This window comes from Pygocentrus nattereri, chromosome 9 (genome assembly GCF_015220715.1).
Source record: "Pygocentrus nattereri isolate fPygNat1 chromosome 9, fPygNat1.pri, whole genome shotgun sequence".
NCBI lineage: Eukaryota > Metazoa > Chordata > Actinopteri > Characiformes > Serrasalmidae > Pygocentrus > Pygocentrus nattereri.
This window is the reverse complement of record NC_051219.1, coordinates 31939659-31959324: the sequence shown is the minus strand read 5'-3', so window position 1 is coordinate 31959324 and position 19666 is coordinate 31939659. Positions and strand designations below refer to the sequence as shown.

At 40.1% G+C, this 19666-nt stretch overlaps 1 protein-coding gene across 1 annotated transcript in view; it reads right to left on the bottom strand.

The window, feature by feature from the left end:
* The window catches only part of kmt2d (lysine (K)-specific methyltransferase 2D), a 40874-nt gene extending 22860 nt beyond the window's left edge, over positions 1–18014 (bottom strand). Inside the window, 23 exon segments of the mRNA XM_017707851.2 lie at positions 184–441; positions 527–649; positions 762–950; positions 1163–1351; positions 1476–1517; positions 1631–1740; positions 1858–2022; positions 2762–2943; positions 3052–3156; positions 3237–3350; positions 4336–4446; positions 4910–5727; positions 5826–5969; positions 6184–6338; positions 10033–10214; positions 10667–10781; positions 11511–11682; positions 11772–11934; positions 12022–12131; positions 12241–12443; positions 12718–12829; positions 13767–13849; positions 17465–18014. Of these exon segments, the coding sequence (XP_017563340.2) occupies positions 184–441; positions 527–649; positions 762–950; positions 1163–1351; positions 1476–1517; positions 1631–1740; positions 1858–2022; positions 2762–2943; positions 3052–3156; positions 3237–3350; positions 4336–4446; positions 4910–5727; positions 5826–5969; positions 6184–6338; positions 10033–10214; positions 10667–10781; positions 11511–11682; positions 11772–11934; positions 12022–12131; positions 12241–12443; positions 12718–12829; positions 13767–13815 (3811 nt within the window). The 5' untranslated portion in view covers positions 13816–13849; positions 17465–18014.
* Between the last annotated feature and the right edge of the window lie 1652 nt (positions 18015–19666).

The window sequence follows — 19666 nt, the reverse complement described above, 5'->3', positions numbered from 1 at the left end:
ACACACTGGCGTGACTATATTGCCCAGCTGGCCTGGGAGCACCTCAGAATCCCCCCGGAGAGCTAGTGGAAGTGGCTGGGGAAAGGGAGGTCTGGGCCTCATTGCTTAAGATGCTGCCCCCGCGACCCGAACCCCGGAGAAATGGAAGATGATGGATGGATGGATTATAAAGCTTTTCCTTACCCAATTCAGGAGCTGCAGGCCTTGCTCCAGGAGCAGGTAATGGGGGTCTCAGAAGGCCCTGAGAAGGTCTCTGTGCCGGAGGAGCAAGAACAGCCCTTTTACTCAGATCAAGCAATGTTTTTCCAAAAAAAGCTTCCTGAAGGTATGCAGGAAACATATCCTCCAACTTGCTCTTCTTTCTCCCCCTCCGCTTTTTGGCTTGCTCACCCTCTCCATCTGTTGCCCTAATATCAGGTGGATCCATGTCAGGATGAGGGCCTTGGGGGGGAAAAATATATAAATTTTTATATGCCTTGGTTTCATTTATTTACACTCTTAGTATCCAAGTGCTGGTTCCACTTGCCTTCCTCAAGCTTTGTCTCTGTTGTCTGTCCTTCAGACACACCTTCACCAGACCCAGGTAAACTCAGGCTCTTTCTCATCCGTGTGTGACATTTCCTCTGCCGGACCATAAACCCACCAATACCTACAAAAGGACATGATGCGTCTTTCTGTGCTTATAACAATAATAACAAAAAAAAAACAATAAAATAATAATACCACCAAAATGAACTGACAGTCCTAAGGAGCTAAGGTACCTGGCCGGTATGGTTTTCGTTTCCTCTTCTTTCCTTCATCCGCTTCCTCTGCTCCTCCTTTAAGAACCTCACAGTCAGCCATGCCCTCTGCAACTCCATCTACCCCAGGCTCTTTATCTGCACCTCCATCTCGGTCTGGGCTTCCAGGAGCTTCCAGTTTAGATTCACACTCCATTGCCTCAGCAGAGCCTGAGGATACAGAAATACTGATTTATTTGCAAGGAAACGCACACTAAAAAGTGGAAAATACCATATATTAGTTTATTACTCCAGTATGCAATATTTACAAGTAGTAATGCAACAGTTTGCCACACAAGTAGGTTTAAACTGCTTAACCTACCTATCAACACAACTCATCACATCATGATTCACATATACAAAGAACACATAGATAACCTGACCTTTCCCCTCCTCTCCATCACCTTCACCTTCTTTGATCTCAAGGCCATCAGGGGCTCCTTCAATACAAAGCATTCCCAATCGGGAGCGGCGCTGTCTTCGCTTATGCAAGGGAGACATGGAGATGCTTCGAAGCAAAGACATGCCTGTCTCAGTCAGCCAGACACCTTCTAAGCGGTAGAACTGTGGCTCTGGAGAAACAATATCAAATAAAAAGGTCAAAAAACATAGTTATAGTAGTTTATAGACAATTCCATAGAGGAATGTACTCAATAGGGGGAAAACTTCTCTGCAATGTTCTAAAACAAGACATACCAGGCTCTTTAATTTTGAAGGCTGACATCATTGGAGACTCCACTGAAAAATGTAAATAAAAAGGTATGAAGAAAGACAGTACACAAACAGAGAAGTGATTAGAATAAACAGGAATAAAACCCAATAAGCAGACTTACTATTTTCAAGACACTCACCAACAGGTCTAGGAACAAATGGAGTGCAAGCTGTACAGGCAAAACCTTCATCAGATGCTTGTTCAACTTCGTCCTCTGTATAGAGACTTTCACACACAGCATGGACCCATCTGCAGTAGACCAGGAAAGTAGCAAAATGGTGTTCCATGGTCTTACTGTGTTTCTCCAACTTGATGAAAAATCTAAATTTCTAAATCACCAAATGTTTGACCTGCATCAGATCTCACCTGTCACAGTGCTGACACTGCAGAAGCAGCTCTTCTTCCATGAAGTTCTCACGACACACAGGACATGTGACCAGACTGGCACAGGGACCGCAGTGATTGTAATTATTCTGCCACTCACAGTGAAACCCTGGTGAGCTGGCTCCACAGTGCATGCAGCATACACACCTATAGCAGACAAACAGGTCTTGTTACTGTTTCCCCCTCATCATCATCAACAGCAAGCAATAAATGAATGAAAATCTCTTTCAGTTCAAGGCACCCTATAAAAGACCTGGGGAAGAAGCCACTGAAACTATTAAATTGGCCTATAGCAAAGCACTTTGCAAATGAGAAATTCTAAAAATTACTTGTTTGTTTCTGTGGGGGAACCATTTCATAGATTTTACCAGGGACCGTAGACAAGTGGTTTATAATTTACTGTTCATTAGTATCAATAACACAGAAATTTCACCATTAAAGGTTTATACCACAAAACAACATAAGCAGAAAAGGTCCTCATTAGCACACTGACAGCCACAGTTTTAGCAATCATGAAAAAAATATCAATGACAGAGCCAAAGTGCTACAGGAAAAAAACAATGAATTGCCCTGGTTGCCCAAATGTTCTCTGCTGTCAAGGACGTTGAATTACATGGAAAATCCTGTAATCATTTTTTAATCCATGTATAATTTTAATAACTATTTTTATTGACTGTCAGCTTTTGTTCAACTTTTGATTTTGCCCCTGTAAGACCTGAATTTCACTTTTCATTTTGGTGCATAACCAACAGAGAGAACACAGAGAAGTGACTCAGACAACTGAAAGAAAAAGTTAATTTCTACACAAAATTAGTAGTAGTACCAGCAGTTATAGTCATACAGCATTTAAGAGTACAGTGGACCCATTGAGGAAAATATGAGATACCATTTGCACTTCCAGCCTCCCTTGGGTACAGTGTGTAAGGGTGGATCCAAGCAGTAGGTGTGATAGCTCACATCACAGTCATCACACAGCAGCAATCGGGAAGGATCAGAGGCCTTCCCACATACCTCGCACACGATACACTCAAGACAACGCCAGCCTTTTCTTAACTTCATCTTGGTGATCTATGCACGGAATGGAAAAGGACAAAAGAAATGTACTGTTAAGGACCTATTTGTTCTCAGTGTACACTCTCAATGCCAACTGCAGTCAAAGGGGATGGCAGAGCTTACCTTGCTGTTTACGCAATATGGATGATAACATTGAGCACACTGAGCACAAGCTAACAGTTGGCCCTCTTCACCTCGTCCAAAACTGCCACACACCACACACATGTCCTAGGAAGTAGACAAAGTGAATTCAGATCTGGCAAATGACGACAAAACACCAAAGCCTGAAAGGCAGATTTGTTTTTTACCTGCAGCAAAACAAATTTATCAGTATTGGAGAAGAGCACCACTGTATTCTGCATTGTGTCATCTTCTTCCTCATCTTCCTCTTTGCTAAGTCCAGTGTCTGCTGTCATGGTTTGCTATAACAGTGGCAAAAATGGTTCAGGTCAGACCTGCAATACTTTGTACCTTTACAAGGTTTCCTTATACAAGTTTACTCTAATGTGCAACCTTCACTGAAAACTCGATTAATTCTGTAAGACACATTCAAATACAGCATCTAAAGAGATGGTCTACCAGATAAAAATCACAACCCAATCCATGACACACAAAATTTAAGTTTCATATATTTGACACAAGCTAGGTACACTAGACAGTTAATCAGTACACACACAGATCTGGACATCTGATTGGAATGCATAAAGTCCTTTTTAATACCCTTCAATTAAAAAAAAAAAAAAAAAAAAAAAAAAAGGGCCTGTTTACAAACCTTTCAACATATATTATGGAAAGTAGGTTACAAGGAAAGAAAAGAAAGAGACACCAGCATTTATCAAGGGAGATTTATACATACATAATCTACATACAGTTTACAAAAAAAAGTTGGGAGCATAAATGTTGAAAAATACTGGTAAATTTGTGTAATGGCATGGGTGACTTGTACATTTGTTAAGGCACCATTAATACTGAATGATAAAAACAGGTTTTGGAGCCATATAATGCTGCCATCCATGCATCTTTATTAGGGAAGGCCTTGCTTATCTTAGCAAGTCAATGTCAAACCACATTCTGCGTGTATTACAACAGCTTGGCTTTGTACTAAAAGAGTCTGGGTGCCAGCCAGCAGTCCAGACCCGTCTCCTATTGAAAACATTTGGCATATTATGAAACAAAAATTCCATGTTTTTTGAAACTTGCTGCTGGCATCAAGATGAGCATGGATTTTTCAAAAAACTAATTCTCAGCTTTCAACATTTGATCTGTTGTCTTATGCTATTTCCAATTAAATATATTCTAATAAATATAATAAATATATTCTAAAAACAGAATAAATTCTGTTTATATTTTGTACAGCGTGCCAAGATTTTTGGAAATGAGGTTGTGCGATAATGGAGTAGAACTCACCAAGAAGGCATCAATGCAAGAAGCCATGGCTTTTAGCCGCGATCGCCCTCGACCTCTTCCACCTCCCCCACCTCGTGGCCTTCGCTTTCCTGGGAAACCACCTCCCCTTCCCTGATGCATTATAATTTAAAGTCAATCATTAGATTACATATGGTTTTGTTTTTGTTAGGGCTGTAACTAAAGATTCTAATAATAATGAAGTAACTAACATTCTTTGACAAATCAAATTATCAAATGCACGCAATCTGTAACAGCTGACATTATCATTTCATAAACATGGAATTCATAAATAAAAACGTGCGCATGTGTGAGATCCTGCCTGTGTGGGTTTCTTCTCCTTCAGTGACACTCACTGACTTAATGATAAAGGCTTCCCCTTCTTGAGAATGTTCTACTTGCTGAGGAAGGCCAATTTATTATTAAAACTGCAAACTAATCACCAAGCCGACTCATCAAGAATGTAAACTTGAATAGATTTTCTCCCAACTGAGTAACCCATTTTAAAATCAAGCAATCATGACAGCCCAACTTTTATATCTATAAAAAAAAAAGTACTATCTTGTGCTAAACCTACCTGCTTCACTCTTGAGCGACCAGGAGATCCTCTTCGCTTTAGCTTCTCTCCATCAGACTTGAGGGGGTCAAAAGGTAAGGAGTCATCAGTCTCAGTGAGCAAGGAATCAGAACGTGGCCTACAAGCTGGCATAACACTGAGGTCTGTGGACAGCATCTGCGAGTCAGCCTCTGCTGGAGAGCCTAGGAAACCACTGCTGCTCCCATCACCATGGCTAATGTTGGACATTTCATCAAGGAGCAGCTCTGGCTTGCTGCCTGTTTCTGCAGCATCAGCCTCCTGCTTCTGATCACCTTCTGCCTGACTGTCATCTTTAGAATCTTCTAACATCTCCTCTCCACCGTGTTCTTCCTCATCTTCCTCCTCCTCCTCAGATTGACCAGTTCTGTCATCTGTGTCTGAAACAGAGGGCAGTTCCACTTGAGGAGCAGGGGGAGTCCTGTTGGATGCCTCTTCATTAGGCATCTCTGGCTCTGCGTCCATCTCCTCTGTGTCCATTGCAACAGCATCTGCCTCTTCCGAAACAGCTGGGGGAGGGATTTGAGAAGGGGAGGAGGAGACTGAAGAGGTTTCTATTACAGTAACAGTAACAATACTGCTCAACTCTTCCCCCCCCTGAGAACTGGCTTCCTCTTGCGGCTGAACATGACTTTCTGTTTGGGTCTCTGCTACATTGGGTTGGGCTTCCACCATAGTGTTGGTGATGGAGCTAGCAAGGCTGTCTGGAGGTTCCTGAGTGTCCTCGGGCTTATCCTCTGCATTGACAGCACCATCAGCAACAGATTCATTACAGACGTCTCTGACTCCATCTTCAGGACCTAGAAAATGTTTTAATTTAATCAAAATGTACAGAGACTAACCTTCCTTCAGACTATTTGTGAATAAGTATAAAACTGCTTTGGTTTTTTGTGATTACCTGCAACCTCAGCTACAGGGGTCTGCTGCTCTGTGGGGACTTCACTATCCAGGGGTGCTCCACTCAGGTCTACACTCATCTCCTGTTGCTGCCCAATAATGCTTTCATCCACTTGTGCTGCCTCAATAACTTCAGCTTCTGTTCCTAGATCAGAACACTCACTCAATTTATACTGGTGTAATATTAAGGCAAAAATGCTGCCATTTCCAACAAATTGCAGGAGTACAATAAAAACTTTAAAAATGTTTTTTTTTTTACTAAAAAAACTGCGTAGTGTACGTTTTGTCTACTGTTTTGTTTGCATTGCTGTTATGAAGTGATCCTGGGTTTGAAACAGCAATATACAAACTATACATACCCAAATCCATGGGCTCCTCCAGATCTGCCTTCTCATCCACTTGTGTGCATGACACCTCTGTCTCTGTGACATTGGTAGGTGTTTCTCTGCAGATTAAGCAGATGCATTTCTCTTCTGGGGGCTCAGAGAGAGGCGCACATTCACTGTGCACCCATCTATGGAGGTAGACACAAAATATTTAAATACAGAACTTCATTAATGTCAGCATGTAACTGCTTGAAAATGGTGTTGTGTTTTTCCTGTTTTGCATTATGCTCCATTATCACGGAGTCACTGCCCAGTCATGCAAAGGAAACAGGATATTAGCTTTTACTTGGGAGGGAACAACATAGAATATAAAATCTACCTCTACTCAACTTGACCAGACTACTGACTGGCCTCAGCCTTTACTTCACACAGCATTAGTATTAGCATTAACTGACAGCAATCACCTTCACTGACTTACAAAAATTTCAAAATGAAAATAGTATAATGGGTTCCTTCAAGAATTCTAAATTGGTCTAAAATGCTAAAATAACAGGGCCAAACAAGTAAAGCATGAACAATGCTAAATATATGGCTGTCTATACAGGACAGTAGTAAAAGACTGACAGACAGGAATACTTTGGCAGGCCTATGCATACAATTCCATTTCCAAAAAAGTTGAGACGCAAATGTAAATAAAATGTAAATAAAAACAAAATGCAATGACGTTCAAATAATTTAAACCTTATATTTAACTGAAAATAGTACAAAGACAACATTAAAACTGAAATTTCATTGTTTACTGAAAAATATTTGCCCATTTTGAACTTGATGGCAACAGTTAGGACAGGGGCAACAAAAGACTGGTAAAGTTGTGTATTGCTTTAAAAAAAAAAAAAAAAAAAAAAAAAACACAACACACACAACACACACACCTGGTGGTTGATTGGCAACAGGTCAGTAACATGACTGTGTATAAAAAGAGCATCTCAGAGAGGCCGAGTTTTTAAACCTCTTAAAGAAGTAAAAGTTGAGAAGTTCACCTTCAGGCAGCACTGCTTTAAAAAGACATATGATTCTGTAGTGGAAATCACTGCATGGGCTCAGGAACACTTCTGAAAACTGTGAAAACAGTCACTGCATCCACAAATGCTAACTAAAACTCAAAAAAGAAACTGCACATAAACAGGATCCAGAAATGCTGTCACCTTCTCTGGGACCAAGCTCATTTAAAATGGACTGAGGGAAAGTGGAGTAGTGTCCTGTGGTCTGACAAATCAACATCTGAAATTGTTTTTGCCGTCTGGATGGCAACATATGTTGCCAAAACGTACATATCGTTCAGAATGGATGGTGCCTTCATAGATGTGTAAGTGACCCATGCCATGTGCACTAATGCACCCCAATACAATCATGAATACTGGCTTTTGAACAAACAAGAATGAAAATACACTTCACTTTCAAAACATCAATTGGTCTCCTCAGTTCCCAAACGCTTACCTACTGTTACTAAAAAGAGGTGATGAAACACAGTGGAAAACATGCCGCCATCCCAAGTTTTTTGAAACATGTTGGCATCAAATTCAAAATGGGCATATACTTTTCAAAGAACAATGAAATTTCTCAGTTTAAACTTATTGATATATTGTTTTTGCAGTATTTTGGTTTAAAAATATGGTTTGCTTTTTTTTTTTTTTTACTTTTTGCATAGAATCCCAACTTTTTTTGCAAACAGGGTTTTAAACTTCTTGACACTGTTTTAACACTGGTACTAAAAAAATGTAAGACAAATTAAAATATTGCAGCACTGAAAATAATCAGTAAAAAAAAATGTCTAAAAAGTAGTGACTCCAAAATATATAACTTGTTTTAAATGTGGGTTTAAAAAAAACTTAATAAGATACCTTAAAAAGGTATGAATCAAAACATTCATTAAGTTCAACTGTACATTTTAATGACATCACAGAGAGAGGGGAAACCCAAACAAGGACCCTTATGAATGCATGAGTAGTTGCACAAATTTCAAAACACGAAGCAAAATAGTTTAGCACCCAAAGACAATAAGGGTAAGGCTAACTGTTACAGTGCCTTCTTTTCTGCATTCGTTCACGTTACACCCACAAACTTAAATGCATCTTATTGGGATTTGATGAGGTAGACCAACACAAAGTAGCAAGTAATTGTGAAAAAATTCTACATGGTTTTCAATTTTTTCTTTTTTAACAAATAAAAATCTTCAAGTCTTGCCACAGATTCTCAGTGGGATTTATGTCTGGATTTTGACTGGGACGTTCTAACACATGAATATGCTTTGATATAAACCATTCCATTGTAGCTCTGGCTGTATGTTTAGGGTCGTTTGTCCTGTTGGAAGGTGAACCTTCGTCCTAGTCTCAAGTCTTTTGCAGCTTCTAACAGGTTTTCTGTCAGGACTGCCCGGTATTTAGCTCCATCCATCTTCCCATCAACTCTGACTAGCTTCCTTGTCCCTGCTGAAGAGAAGCATCCCCACAGCATGATGCTGCTTTCACTGTGTTTCACGGTGGGATGGTGTGTTCAGGGTGATAAGCGGTGTTAGTTTTCCACCATACATAGCGTTTTGCATTTAGGCCAAAAAGTTCAACTTTGGTCTCATCTGACCAGAGCACCTTCTTCCACGTTTGCTGTGTCCCGTACATGGCTTGTGGCAAACTACAAATGGGATTTCTTATGGCTTGCTTTCAAAAAAGGCTCTCTTCTTGCCACTCTTCCATAAAGGCCAGATTTATGGAGTGTATGACTACTAGTTGTCCTGTGGACAGATTATCCCACCTGAGCTGTGGATCTCCATGGGCCTCCTGGCTGCTTCTCTAATTAGTGTTCTCCTTGCCTGGACTGTCAGTTTAGGTGGACAGCCATGTCATGACAGGTTTGCAATTGTGCCATACTCCTTCCATTTTTTTTTGGATGGTGGATTGAACAGTGCTCTGTGAGATGTTCATAGCTTGGGATATTTTTTTTTTTTTTATAACCTAACCCTGCTTTACATTTCTTCACAACTTCAACCCTGACCTGTCTGGTGTGTTCCTTGGTTTTCATGATGCTGATCACTAATGTTCTCTAACAAACCTCGGAGGCCTTCACAGATCAGCTCTAGTTATACTGAGAATAAATTACACAGAGGTGGATTCTATTTACTAATTAGGTGACTTTTGAAGGCAATTGGCCACACTGGATTTTATTTAGGGGTATCAGAGTGCACGGGGCTGAACACAAATGCACACCACACTTTTCAGATATTTATTAAACACTTTGAAAACCATGTTTTCTTTTCACTTCATAAATACTTGCTACTTTATGTTGGTCCATCACATAAAATCCCAATTAAACAGTTTTTGGGCTCAAGGGTGTAACATGAAAAAAATGTGGAAAAGTTCAAGAGGTATCAATACTTTTTCAAGGCACTGTATTTAACTTTGTGTTTTCAATTTAATCAGCTAAGTCCAAACAAATAAACATAAAAGATATCCAAGACAACAGGCACAGAAGAAAGAGCCTTTTTTATTTAAACATTATTTAAACATTTAGATTCATTCCATAGTATTCAGTAGTATTAGTATTAATACTAGTATTAGTACTAGTATAATAGTATTATCCAACTGACTACAACTACTGTAACCACTAGAACTTAATCTGTGCTGCCGTTTGCAAAACTATGCTTGGACAGGTGGTTTTTAGATGTAAAGAAAAGTTCGATACTGGACACACCATGCACAACCATTTCCATTTAGCATTAGGAGCTCACACGGGATCACTTTACGTGAAGCAAATTCAAAACAATATCCATGTCTTTTACAAGCTGTTTATGCCCATTCTTTTTACCATGTGAGGACGAGGAAGACTTACCTGTGGCAGATGGTGCAGCGGTGTTGTAAAGAGACCAGAGACTCTGTAACTTTACTGCAAACCCCACACACAGATGTGCGCTGCCGATAACAGTTCTCACACACTGAATAGCTCTCAAACCACTGCTCCGAGCCAGACAGAGCAAGTCCTCGAGTCCCACAGTCAGTACAGACACGACACCGCTTAAAATGGACAGAAAGAGTGACGCATAAATCTCTGTAGTGACAATTTACAAAACTATATTTTAACTGCAAATGACTATTCTCTCAATTATGAGCAGATTGAAAAGAAATATACTACATATTTCTTTAACTGTTAGCCAGCTCTTTACTCCTTGTGCCAAGCTTGCATATTGGCACTATTCTGAAGTGTAAGAATTCATGCCTTTCACTAAAGAATTTAAATTGTTTATGTGACTATTAAACTGTATATATAACCATTTGGGTTACTTCTGCACCTACTTTGCTTTCAGCAAAGATTTAAATAATTTTAAAAAATCTAATTTGTTTCCACAGTTAAGACAACAGAGACATTATGATACAGAAGCACAAATGATCTAACTAAAAAGTCTTGCTTGTTCTCTCTGTAGTCAATATGACTAAGGATAAGTAGATTATAGTGGAATGGAACTTACTCTGCACTTCCAAGAGTCAGGTGGTACCGAGTCCATAGCTGGCTGCAGACAAAAGGTGTGATAGCCCTTGTCACATGCGTCACAGACCAGCATCTTAGAATCTTCCCCTGGTTGCCTAAAAATCAAAGAACACATTTGCATTCACAGAACAGGCCAAAAAGAAGTAAGACTATCATATACTGATTTTTCATGTCACTGAGCAGCTTTCCAAACATTAAACTAAAAGGAATAACTGAAGTTGCAAAAGACTAAATGTAAATTAGGCTACATTTACATCAGCTCTGCACAAGAGTGAAAATTTCTACTCTTCTGAGATATATGGACTGAGCCTACAGAGAAATGTTTAATGTTAAGTAGCTTCTCGTTGCTGTTTTGTTTAATTCTACAACAGTATTTTACATCATGAGAAAATGCAATACAGTAATATGCTTATTATTTGGCTGCAACACCTTCTACCTGTTTACCACATAATTACATTGTTACATGTTGTTCCTTCATAAGATTAAAGTACATTTGTTACCTGTGTCATTTTTCAAAACTATGGCCACAAAACCAGAAACACTTGATTAGTCATACCAGCATTTACAATTTTCATTTAGCTAATGCATTTTCCATCATAAATTAACATATTTCTTTTAGTATTTCTTTTTGTATCAGCAAAAAACAAAACAAAAAAAAAAAAAAACCACATCAAGACATTTGACAAATTATCATGCTTTTATTAAATATTTACCATTTCCATCAAGCTTTTATTATTCAAGAACAATAAAATATGCCTAAAAATACTTGGAAAGAAATCCAGCTACTGATAAAACTGCAAACAGCAGAGCATGTTCAAACCTACCTGCAGGTTTGGCACACCTTGCACTCTGGGCATTGCCAGCCAGAACGCTGGAGTGGCGTGGCGCTGATCTCCAGGCAGGCATCATGGTAGTGTTGCCCACAGCCCGTACAGTACAACAAACCCAAGAGCTCCCCTGCAGAATCACACACTGCACAGCGTGCCTCCTCTCCAGCTGAGACACAACAAACCCACAGCCACTTAAATAAAAACAAACATCTTTCCAGGATACTAAGCTGTTATTTCTTTAGCAGTGTTTCTTACCTATGTCCTCTGCCTTGTCTATGTGCTCGGGACAAAGGAGAGACAACTGCTTCATGGATTGGAACGAGCCACTTGCAGCCGAGCAAGGGAAGTGGTAGAACCGTGAGCAGTCCTCAGCACGGCACCTGATGGTTGCACCCATCCTTTTACAATAATCGCATGGCTGGAACACAGAGAAACATGCAGATTGGAGGAAGATTTCTCATTTTATCTTCTGGAGCCTTGGAGCCAAACTACCTGCTTAATTTACCTGCTGTATCCCTGAGATGACTGCCTGGTCCACATTTATCAGCTCCTCACCCTCCCCCTGCTGCACACCTTCTGACCATACTGCACACCAGTGGTGAACCCAGCAGCTTCCTGTATCAAACAGTATGACCAGGCTTAATTCACAGCTTGACAAAACACAGTCATTGTGTTTTATTTGTTTCTTTAACCAAATTCAAGGTAACAGTGCTTTTGAACATACCTGTGTCATCAAAGAGAAACGCAAGACTGGTGGATTCAGGGAAGCCAATGGAAGACAGGTCATCATTTCCAGGCGATGGCAGTGAGGAGGTAGAAGCCTCCGCATGGGGCTGGTGGGAAGAGGCCTTGAAACACCGGAGCTCGCGTTGTCCATGAAGACTTCTCTCCACGCAGTTACAGAGCGCACAGGCCCTGACAATCTCCCTAAAAATGTATCCACAAATAAATATAATCAGCATCTTTCACACCCATAAAACAAGCAAGAAAGAAGGAATCAAATAATAAATGTTTACAGCATAAAGACTTTCAGACTTGGTGACTTTCACAATTCCCTAAAGCTCAAAAAATAAATTTACAATTGTGGAGTTGCTGATCCACAGATAAAATTCAAGTGTAATGCTTCCAACTTAAACCCTTTCTGAAGAGCCCAAAAATAATAAAACAAAAAACATATAGGAAAATTAATGAAAGGCTTTACACTGGTGCACTGGAAGTGTCCACATTAGAGCCTGAGATGTCCTCTGCAGCATGAGGGGTATCTGATTCCCCCAAAAAAGGGACAGTCTCCTTAGTAGAGGCACCATCATCAGCTGTAAAGCACATGGCTGACATTAGTTAATGAACATATGCAAAACCTGATTGAAAAGCAAATTATTAATATACTGCAATTAAATCACACAAGTCAAACAAACTATACAAGAATTTAGATAGGACTTCATACACTAGATCAGTCATGTCACAAATCTAACTCCTTCAGTCTGCCAAAGAGTTTTACAGCTTGGAACATGTCATTATTTATAAAAGCAAATAAGAGATACATATTTAAAACATGCAATTTCTTAATGTATGCATACACATACTTTATATACAGTGCAAAGAAAATTTTAAAGAACTAGAGCATCATGCCATTATATACACTACATATCCAACTGCATCCAGAAGAGTCTGAATTAGTGAATTTGGCTACTTTAAGGTGCACTCATTGCCATCACAGGCAATGACTGTAGACACACAGCTTGTGTAATCTCCATAAAAAAAAAGCACTGCCAATGGGACACTTTGGAGGAGCCACACATGAGCCCAAGATCACCATGCCCAATGCCAAACTTCAGCTAGATGTGTATAAAGCATCCTAGTACCGGGCTGTGGAGCAGCGGAACTGTGTTCAATGAGAAAGTGCTATCCAAAAACTTTGTAATGAGCAGTGAGTGAGTTTTATAACCAAGTACTAATCATTCAACATCAGTACTTGACTTTACTAATGCTCTTGTGGCTGAATGCAATCAAATCCTCATAGCAATGTCGCAACAATTAGTGCAAAGCCTTCTCTGAAGAGTAGAGGCTGTTACTGCAGTAAAACAGGGGATAAACTCCCAAATAACACCACAGATTTTCGAAGAAACACTGGATTAGCATGTGTTTACTAACTTTTTGGATGTATAGTGCATATTCTATTGCATGCTAGACAGGAGAAATTACACCAAAAACACAGCATCAGGCAGGCCAGATTTAAATGTGCACACTTACCTGCCGTTTCTGAATCATTTTCTTCGCAGTTTGACTTCTGCTCGTCCATACCTTCTCCTGAAAATGATCTCTCTAAAAGAGATCTAGAGAGCAGAGAGAAGTCATTACTTGAATCCTTAAATCTTATGACCGCATTAACTAGGTAACAAAGTTTGAAACGGGTAAGAGAGAGGGTTATTTTTAACTACACCACCCAGTTAGCCAGTCTGCTAACGACCTACAAAAGTTCGCAGAAAAAACACAAGAAAAGTTCAGCATTCCCTCTCACAACAAAACTTAAAGGCTGCCTTCTACCAACACCAAGCTGAAGCAGCAGCAATACTCAAAAGTAGCACAGAGAGAGCAAAAGAAAAGTCTAAACGCGCTGCTGCTTACGTCCTGGAAGTTAAAACCGCTCTGCACGGAACTGCGTGAACACAATTACACAAAAATGAGAAAGTTAAAGGCAAAAAAATGATACAAACCATGGAAATGCATCCACATGCTCAGCTCATTGTCTCTGTGCAGAAGGACGAGCGCTCGTTCCCGGTAAACACGGTAAACAAAGGCTCAGCGGGTTTGTGTGTTTGCTCCTAAACTGGCTCTGATCTGTCCGAGATTACTGCAGCTAACGTTAGCGCGCTAGCTGCCTAACCCGGCTGAGCTAACTCTCCGCACACAAAAGGCCGGAAAACAGCGAAAATAATCCACTGTGCACGGCCAGATACGGTGCTTACCAGTTACACCAGATCAACGGGATGTTTTTACCGCGTACATGATTCGCACAGAACAGCGCTATATTCATATAAAACACCCGTAAACGGAGATACACAAAGAAAACACAACTTCCGAGCGGCCCGCTTCCTGCGACGTGCATAACGGCTTCGTGCTGAAACAAGTCCAACGCTCGGCAGTTCCGCGGCTGTTCAATGCGAACGATTGTGCAAATAAAAAATGGGATTGGCACGCTTGAAAGGACGTCTTGGCATGTGATGTGTGATTTTTTGTGTTTTAATATATTATTAACAAATATTATACATATTTGTACCTTGCTTCTGGCTTATTTTTTGTATCTTATGGGTCACGGCTCACTCTAGTCATCCTTAACCTTTTCTTAAAATACATGTATTTACTTAGATTTCTTTATTTTATCTCCTGTTTAAAAAGATTACAATAATACTACTGCTGCTACAAAAATATAATACTGCAATACTGAACATTTCATTATGTCACAATTTTTATTTTTTCATCTGATCAGCTGGAACAGAGATTATGATCAAAACTGTAAACAAAATCTTCATTAGATATTTGGCATGCTGCGCTGTACTAAACAGCAGTAATTTTGCTCTCTATAATGAAACATGCAGTTTCTCAGTGTTTTGCAAATACCAACAACAGGTTCAGGAAGCATATTGTACTGTATTGTGACAATTTATCATAATAACCGCATACACTGTCATACTTCAAATGACAATAACATCAGTAAAAAGTATCAAGAACTCAGTTGTACAGTTACACCACAAACGTCAGAAAAAAAACTTCTATGTTTAAAAAAAAAAAACCACATAGGAGTCCTGCTCCTTAATGCCTGCGACGTTAAGCACGGTTGTCTCCACATCCCTTGATTTACATGTCTGTTTCCTCCCATGACAAGAAGCCGTTGGTGTAAGGGAAGCTGCACTGTCTAGACGGTTTATCTTGATGTGAGTATTTTAGGACTGTGAATTTCAAACATTTAATGACTAGGAATAAACAGATTTAGCTCAATCTAACAAACTATTCAGTGAGAACTTAAGTCATTACTATGAGAATTGTCCAAACAAAAACGGCTACTGAAAACAACTAAACTTAATAGCCAAGTTTTTGAGAGATACTGTAACCATGCATCATGTTCGCGTGGAAGTTATTTTTCATTCTATTCAATTAGATACATATTCTGACTGAATATAAGCTATCTCCTCTTGCTCTAAAATCCCCCCTTTATGATATAGTCCAAACAAAATGAAACGTGGTGGTACAGCTGACAACGGCTGGGCGATGTAAATGGACAGCGCAGGCTGGAACAGCCGCATGCAAATTGGGCAGTCATTGTAGAAAGAATAGTGCACTGTTAAGAACAAAAGCTTAATAACTACATCTACTGGGACATTTGATGCTCAATCAACATAACATAAAATGACAAATGATATGCAGCGATCTACATAAAATCTCTATCTATATAACATATGTGAACTCCATAGCTGTATTTTCAATTGAAGGTAAATGTTTCTATAAATATTTAGATACACATTTACCTTCAATTGAAAATACAGCTACTAAATTCACCGGTTACTGTGTGTATCAGCCCTAACATCCTTTTATAATGTGCTGGCGTTTCTGGTCTGGTAAAAACGCCTAGCGTTATTTATTTAAAACCTAGCGAGGTTAGCTACTGTAGCATGGAGACTACACACGGGACTAATACGCTCATGCTAGCTGTCAATGTTAGCTTAATTAACCTACCAGAGCCAAATGCCAGTGCGTTGGCAAGCTGCTGTTTTATTTCCTTCTGAAACTCGATATTAGTTTACTTATGAAATTCCTACGACACCATCATTCTTGATCGCAGTGTTACGTCTGATAAACCGCATCACAAAATGCAGTATGTGCAATTTCAACAGTTAAAAAGTGCAAGTACGCAGCTAACGAGCTAACCTAGCTAGCTAATTCCATAATATGGGTCATTACATTGCTAGCAAACTCTCTGAAACACAGGCTGTCCACCGGGTGTAGCTGTTAACTTGTCAGGATAACAGAGTCGGGTTTAACCACTTAGCTTATAGGTTATGCAATAACGACAGAGCTCTAACACTGAAACAACTTAGTTCATGAACTTTCCAAACTGTCAACACAAGGCAACGACTACCACTAGGTAGCTAGCTAGCTAACCTACTTAGCGAAGCTTGCTAGCTCATATGCTAAAATGACCCGACCGTAGGAGGCTGAAGTTGGCTTCCTATTCCAATTTTTCCGTTCCACCTTAAACAGCGAAGCAGTTCCATTCTGGCGCCTGGGGCTTTGGGCACCAGAATGGAACTGCTGCACCATTTAAGGTGGAACGGGAAAATTCGAAGAAGCTGGCGAACAGGCAGTTGACTTCAGCTTCGACCCGTCCGTAGGGAAGTAAAGTACCTAGGTGCGTTAGCAAGCCAGTTTAACTGGCAGAAAGTGCTATTTCCTATCGTTAAAGCGGGTTAACGTTTACCATGAACAGTAAGCATACAACACATAAGGTGGCACCCAGATAACTTAGCTAACTAGCACACTGGCTAATCCTATTTAGACTGAATTTAACCGACAGGGAATGTAACGTTAGCTATCCAGCTAACTAGCTAGCTAACTACCTTGCTAGCCTAACTCTCACACACCAAGGGCACACGATTCGTGCATCTTTATTTTGTTATAAAGCAAAACAACGAGGCAGTCTAGCCTGTCCTCCGACAAAAATGGAGACGCACCACACAAACATCCCAGCCAATCTATCGTTAAAGGTTTTCTACTTTCCCATGCGAATCCCTCCACCTGGCTAACGTCAGTTAAACAAATAGGAACCAGCCCGATATCTCGACCATATCGAAGTTAAACGACTTTGGCTAGTAAAGCAAATGAACATGGTACGAGTTTGTCATTTCAAACAAGTTACCTTTTATGAAAAGGAGTAGGTAAGGAGTCCAACTTACCCTACAGAGCGATACTCGCGTCCTCGTACATCTTCAGATTCAGAACAGTCCTAAGGACAGAAATCGACTGTGTTGCTTTCATTTCATAAAGCTTTAGCTGCTCACACCAGTTTGTTGTTGTTGATGGGGGAAGTGCCCGAAGGGTGGCCGCAACGTTTGCTGACTTGATAATGTATTAGCTAGGGTTAGCGTACAAGATGGCTAACGAAATTAATCATATTGAGTTCATCCTGTGCTGCGCTCCCTCCAGGCACGGTTTGTCCAAATAGCTGGAGCAGAGCTGCGACCAGATCCCAGTCTTCGAGAAGTAGGCAAGCTGGTGGCGTTGCAGCTTTGCAACTTTCTTTCTTTTTTGATAGTTTGCAGGTAACTAACTGCGTAGTTACTCCCGGCAGCTTTAGAAATCCCCACAATAAATACCCAGGACATACAAGCTAGCTAGGATTCGCACAGCAGTAAGTTTTCGCAGTAATCTGCGGCCACAATATGTTAACTCCCCTTTTCGGTTGAAGCAGCACCGCTAAACAGGAACTAATGCAGCTATCTGGCGCGGAACAAGACAAAATATACAAAGCTAAAGTCAGCTTCTTATTTGCCAGCTTTTTGTTCGAATTTTCCCGTTCCACCTTAAAATGGTGCAGCAGTTACATTCTGGCGCCTCAGGCACCAGAAGGAGTTGGTGCGCCGTTTAAGGTAGAACGGGAAAATTCGAATATGAAGCCAACTTCAGCCTCGTAGAAAATAGGGATGCTAGGTTGTCTAACGTTGGCGTTTTTGTGATGTTTCAATCTTGTCAAGATGCGGATTCCATCACCGTCAGCTCGAATCAATCCCAGTGATTAGAGTGGGCTAACGTTAACATTAGCTGGCTATGGTTGGGAAGCTAACAAGTATCAACGAAGGAAATCGTTCAGTGTTTTTGTTGTCCGAAAACTTGCACAACACGGTAGAGACGCGCGACTCAAGCAACACATTTTACACATGTTCGCTGCCTTCATACCAACAAGGTTTCATGTATTTAACTGTTATCCTGAGACGGTATGAAAAATATGGCTAGCCTGTTATGACTGAGGGCGTGGGGGCAGCAGGGTTAGCCTGCTAAATGAAATTGAATTGCAGCCATTTTCGAGCTTGTTTACCTTACGACAGCTAACATTACGGCGCTGTAGCATTTCATGCAAGAACACAAACCCGTTTAGTCTCGAACAAAGAGAATCATGAAATGCTAAAATGAGTAACGTATCATTTTTAGGGTATACACTTAAAACATGGTTCTTCAAGACTTCTTTAGGAAAGGAAGTGGTTCTGTTTAGAACCACGAGTTCTATATAGAACCGTTTCATGCTTAAATGTTTCTTTGCATTGTGAAATGGTTCTTCGCATTGATGGAGTCTTGTCTTTGTTTCTATATAGCTCCGATCTTCTGTTGTTTCGATATCAAGCTTGTCCCTGCTTAAAAAGGTCCTTTAGGATTAAAACGTAATGTTTTTTTATTTCTAATGGGAATCGCTTTATAAACCATTAGATCCTATTATAAACCATCAAGTGCATTTACAATCTACAATTGGTCACATGTTAAACCATTAGGATCCTTTATATATCAACCGATTAAAGCCAAAACACATTACAGAACTGCCAGGAACCAATGGACACACTTAATGGTTTCTGTGGGTTTTTACAGCAATGGTAAGAATAGGAAAAAATTTGGTGCTATATAGTTTAAAATGGTTATATATGGATCATACATAACACATTCTTCATCAGTCTGAAGAACTGGTTTATCATGCAGAGAACAATTTAAGCATGAATAGAACCACTGGCTTTACTAAAGAACCATTTTTTTTGCAGTGTGTGGATTTAGAATGAAGACCAATTAGTGAGCTCTGTTCTAATGATGGCATTCGGGTTTGTTCAAGGACCTGCTCTCTCACAGGGATTGGAACTTCCGTTGTAGATATTTTGGTTGGTGGTATGATCACTCAAAGGCTTGTTTCTCAGACCAGATCAAATCTAAAGTTAGACTACAAAGATTTTTTATATTGATTAAACAATAGGCTTGCACTTTAGTCCAAGACTATGCTTATTCCATATCCGGCCATTTGGCTCTGTGGATCGAGTTGCCGAAGTCCTGAGTGGAGATTCTTCATTAAAAAGAAAAATGTAGGACTAGGCTTAATCCCTGTCCAGGGAAACCAGCTTTAA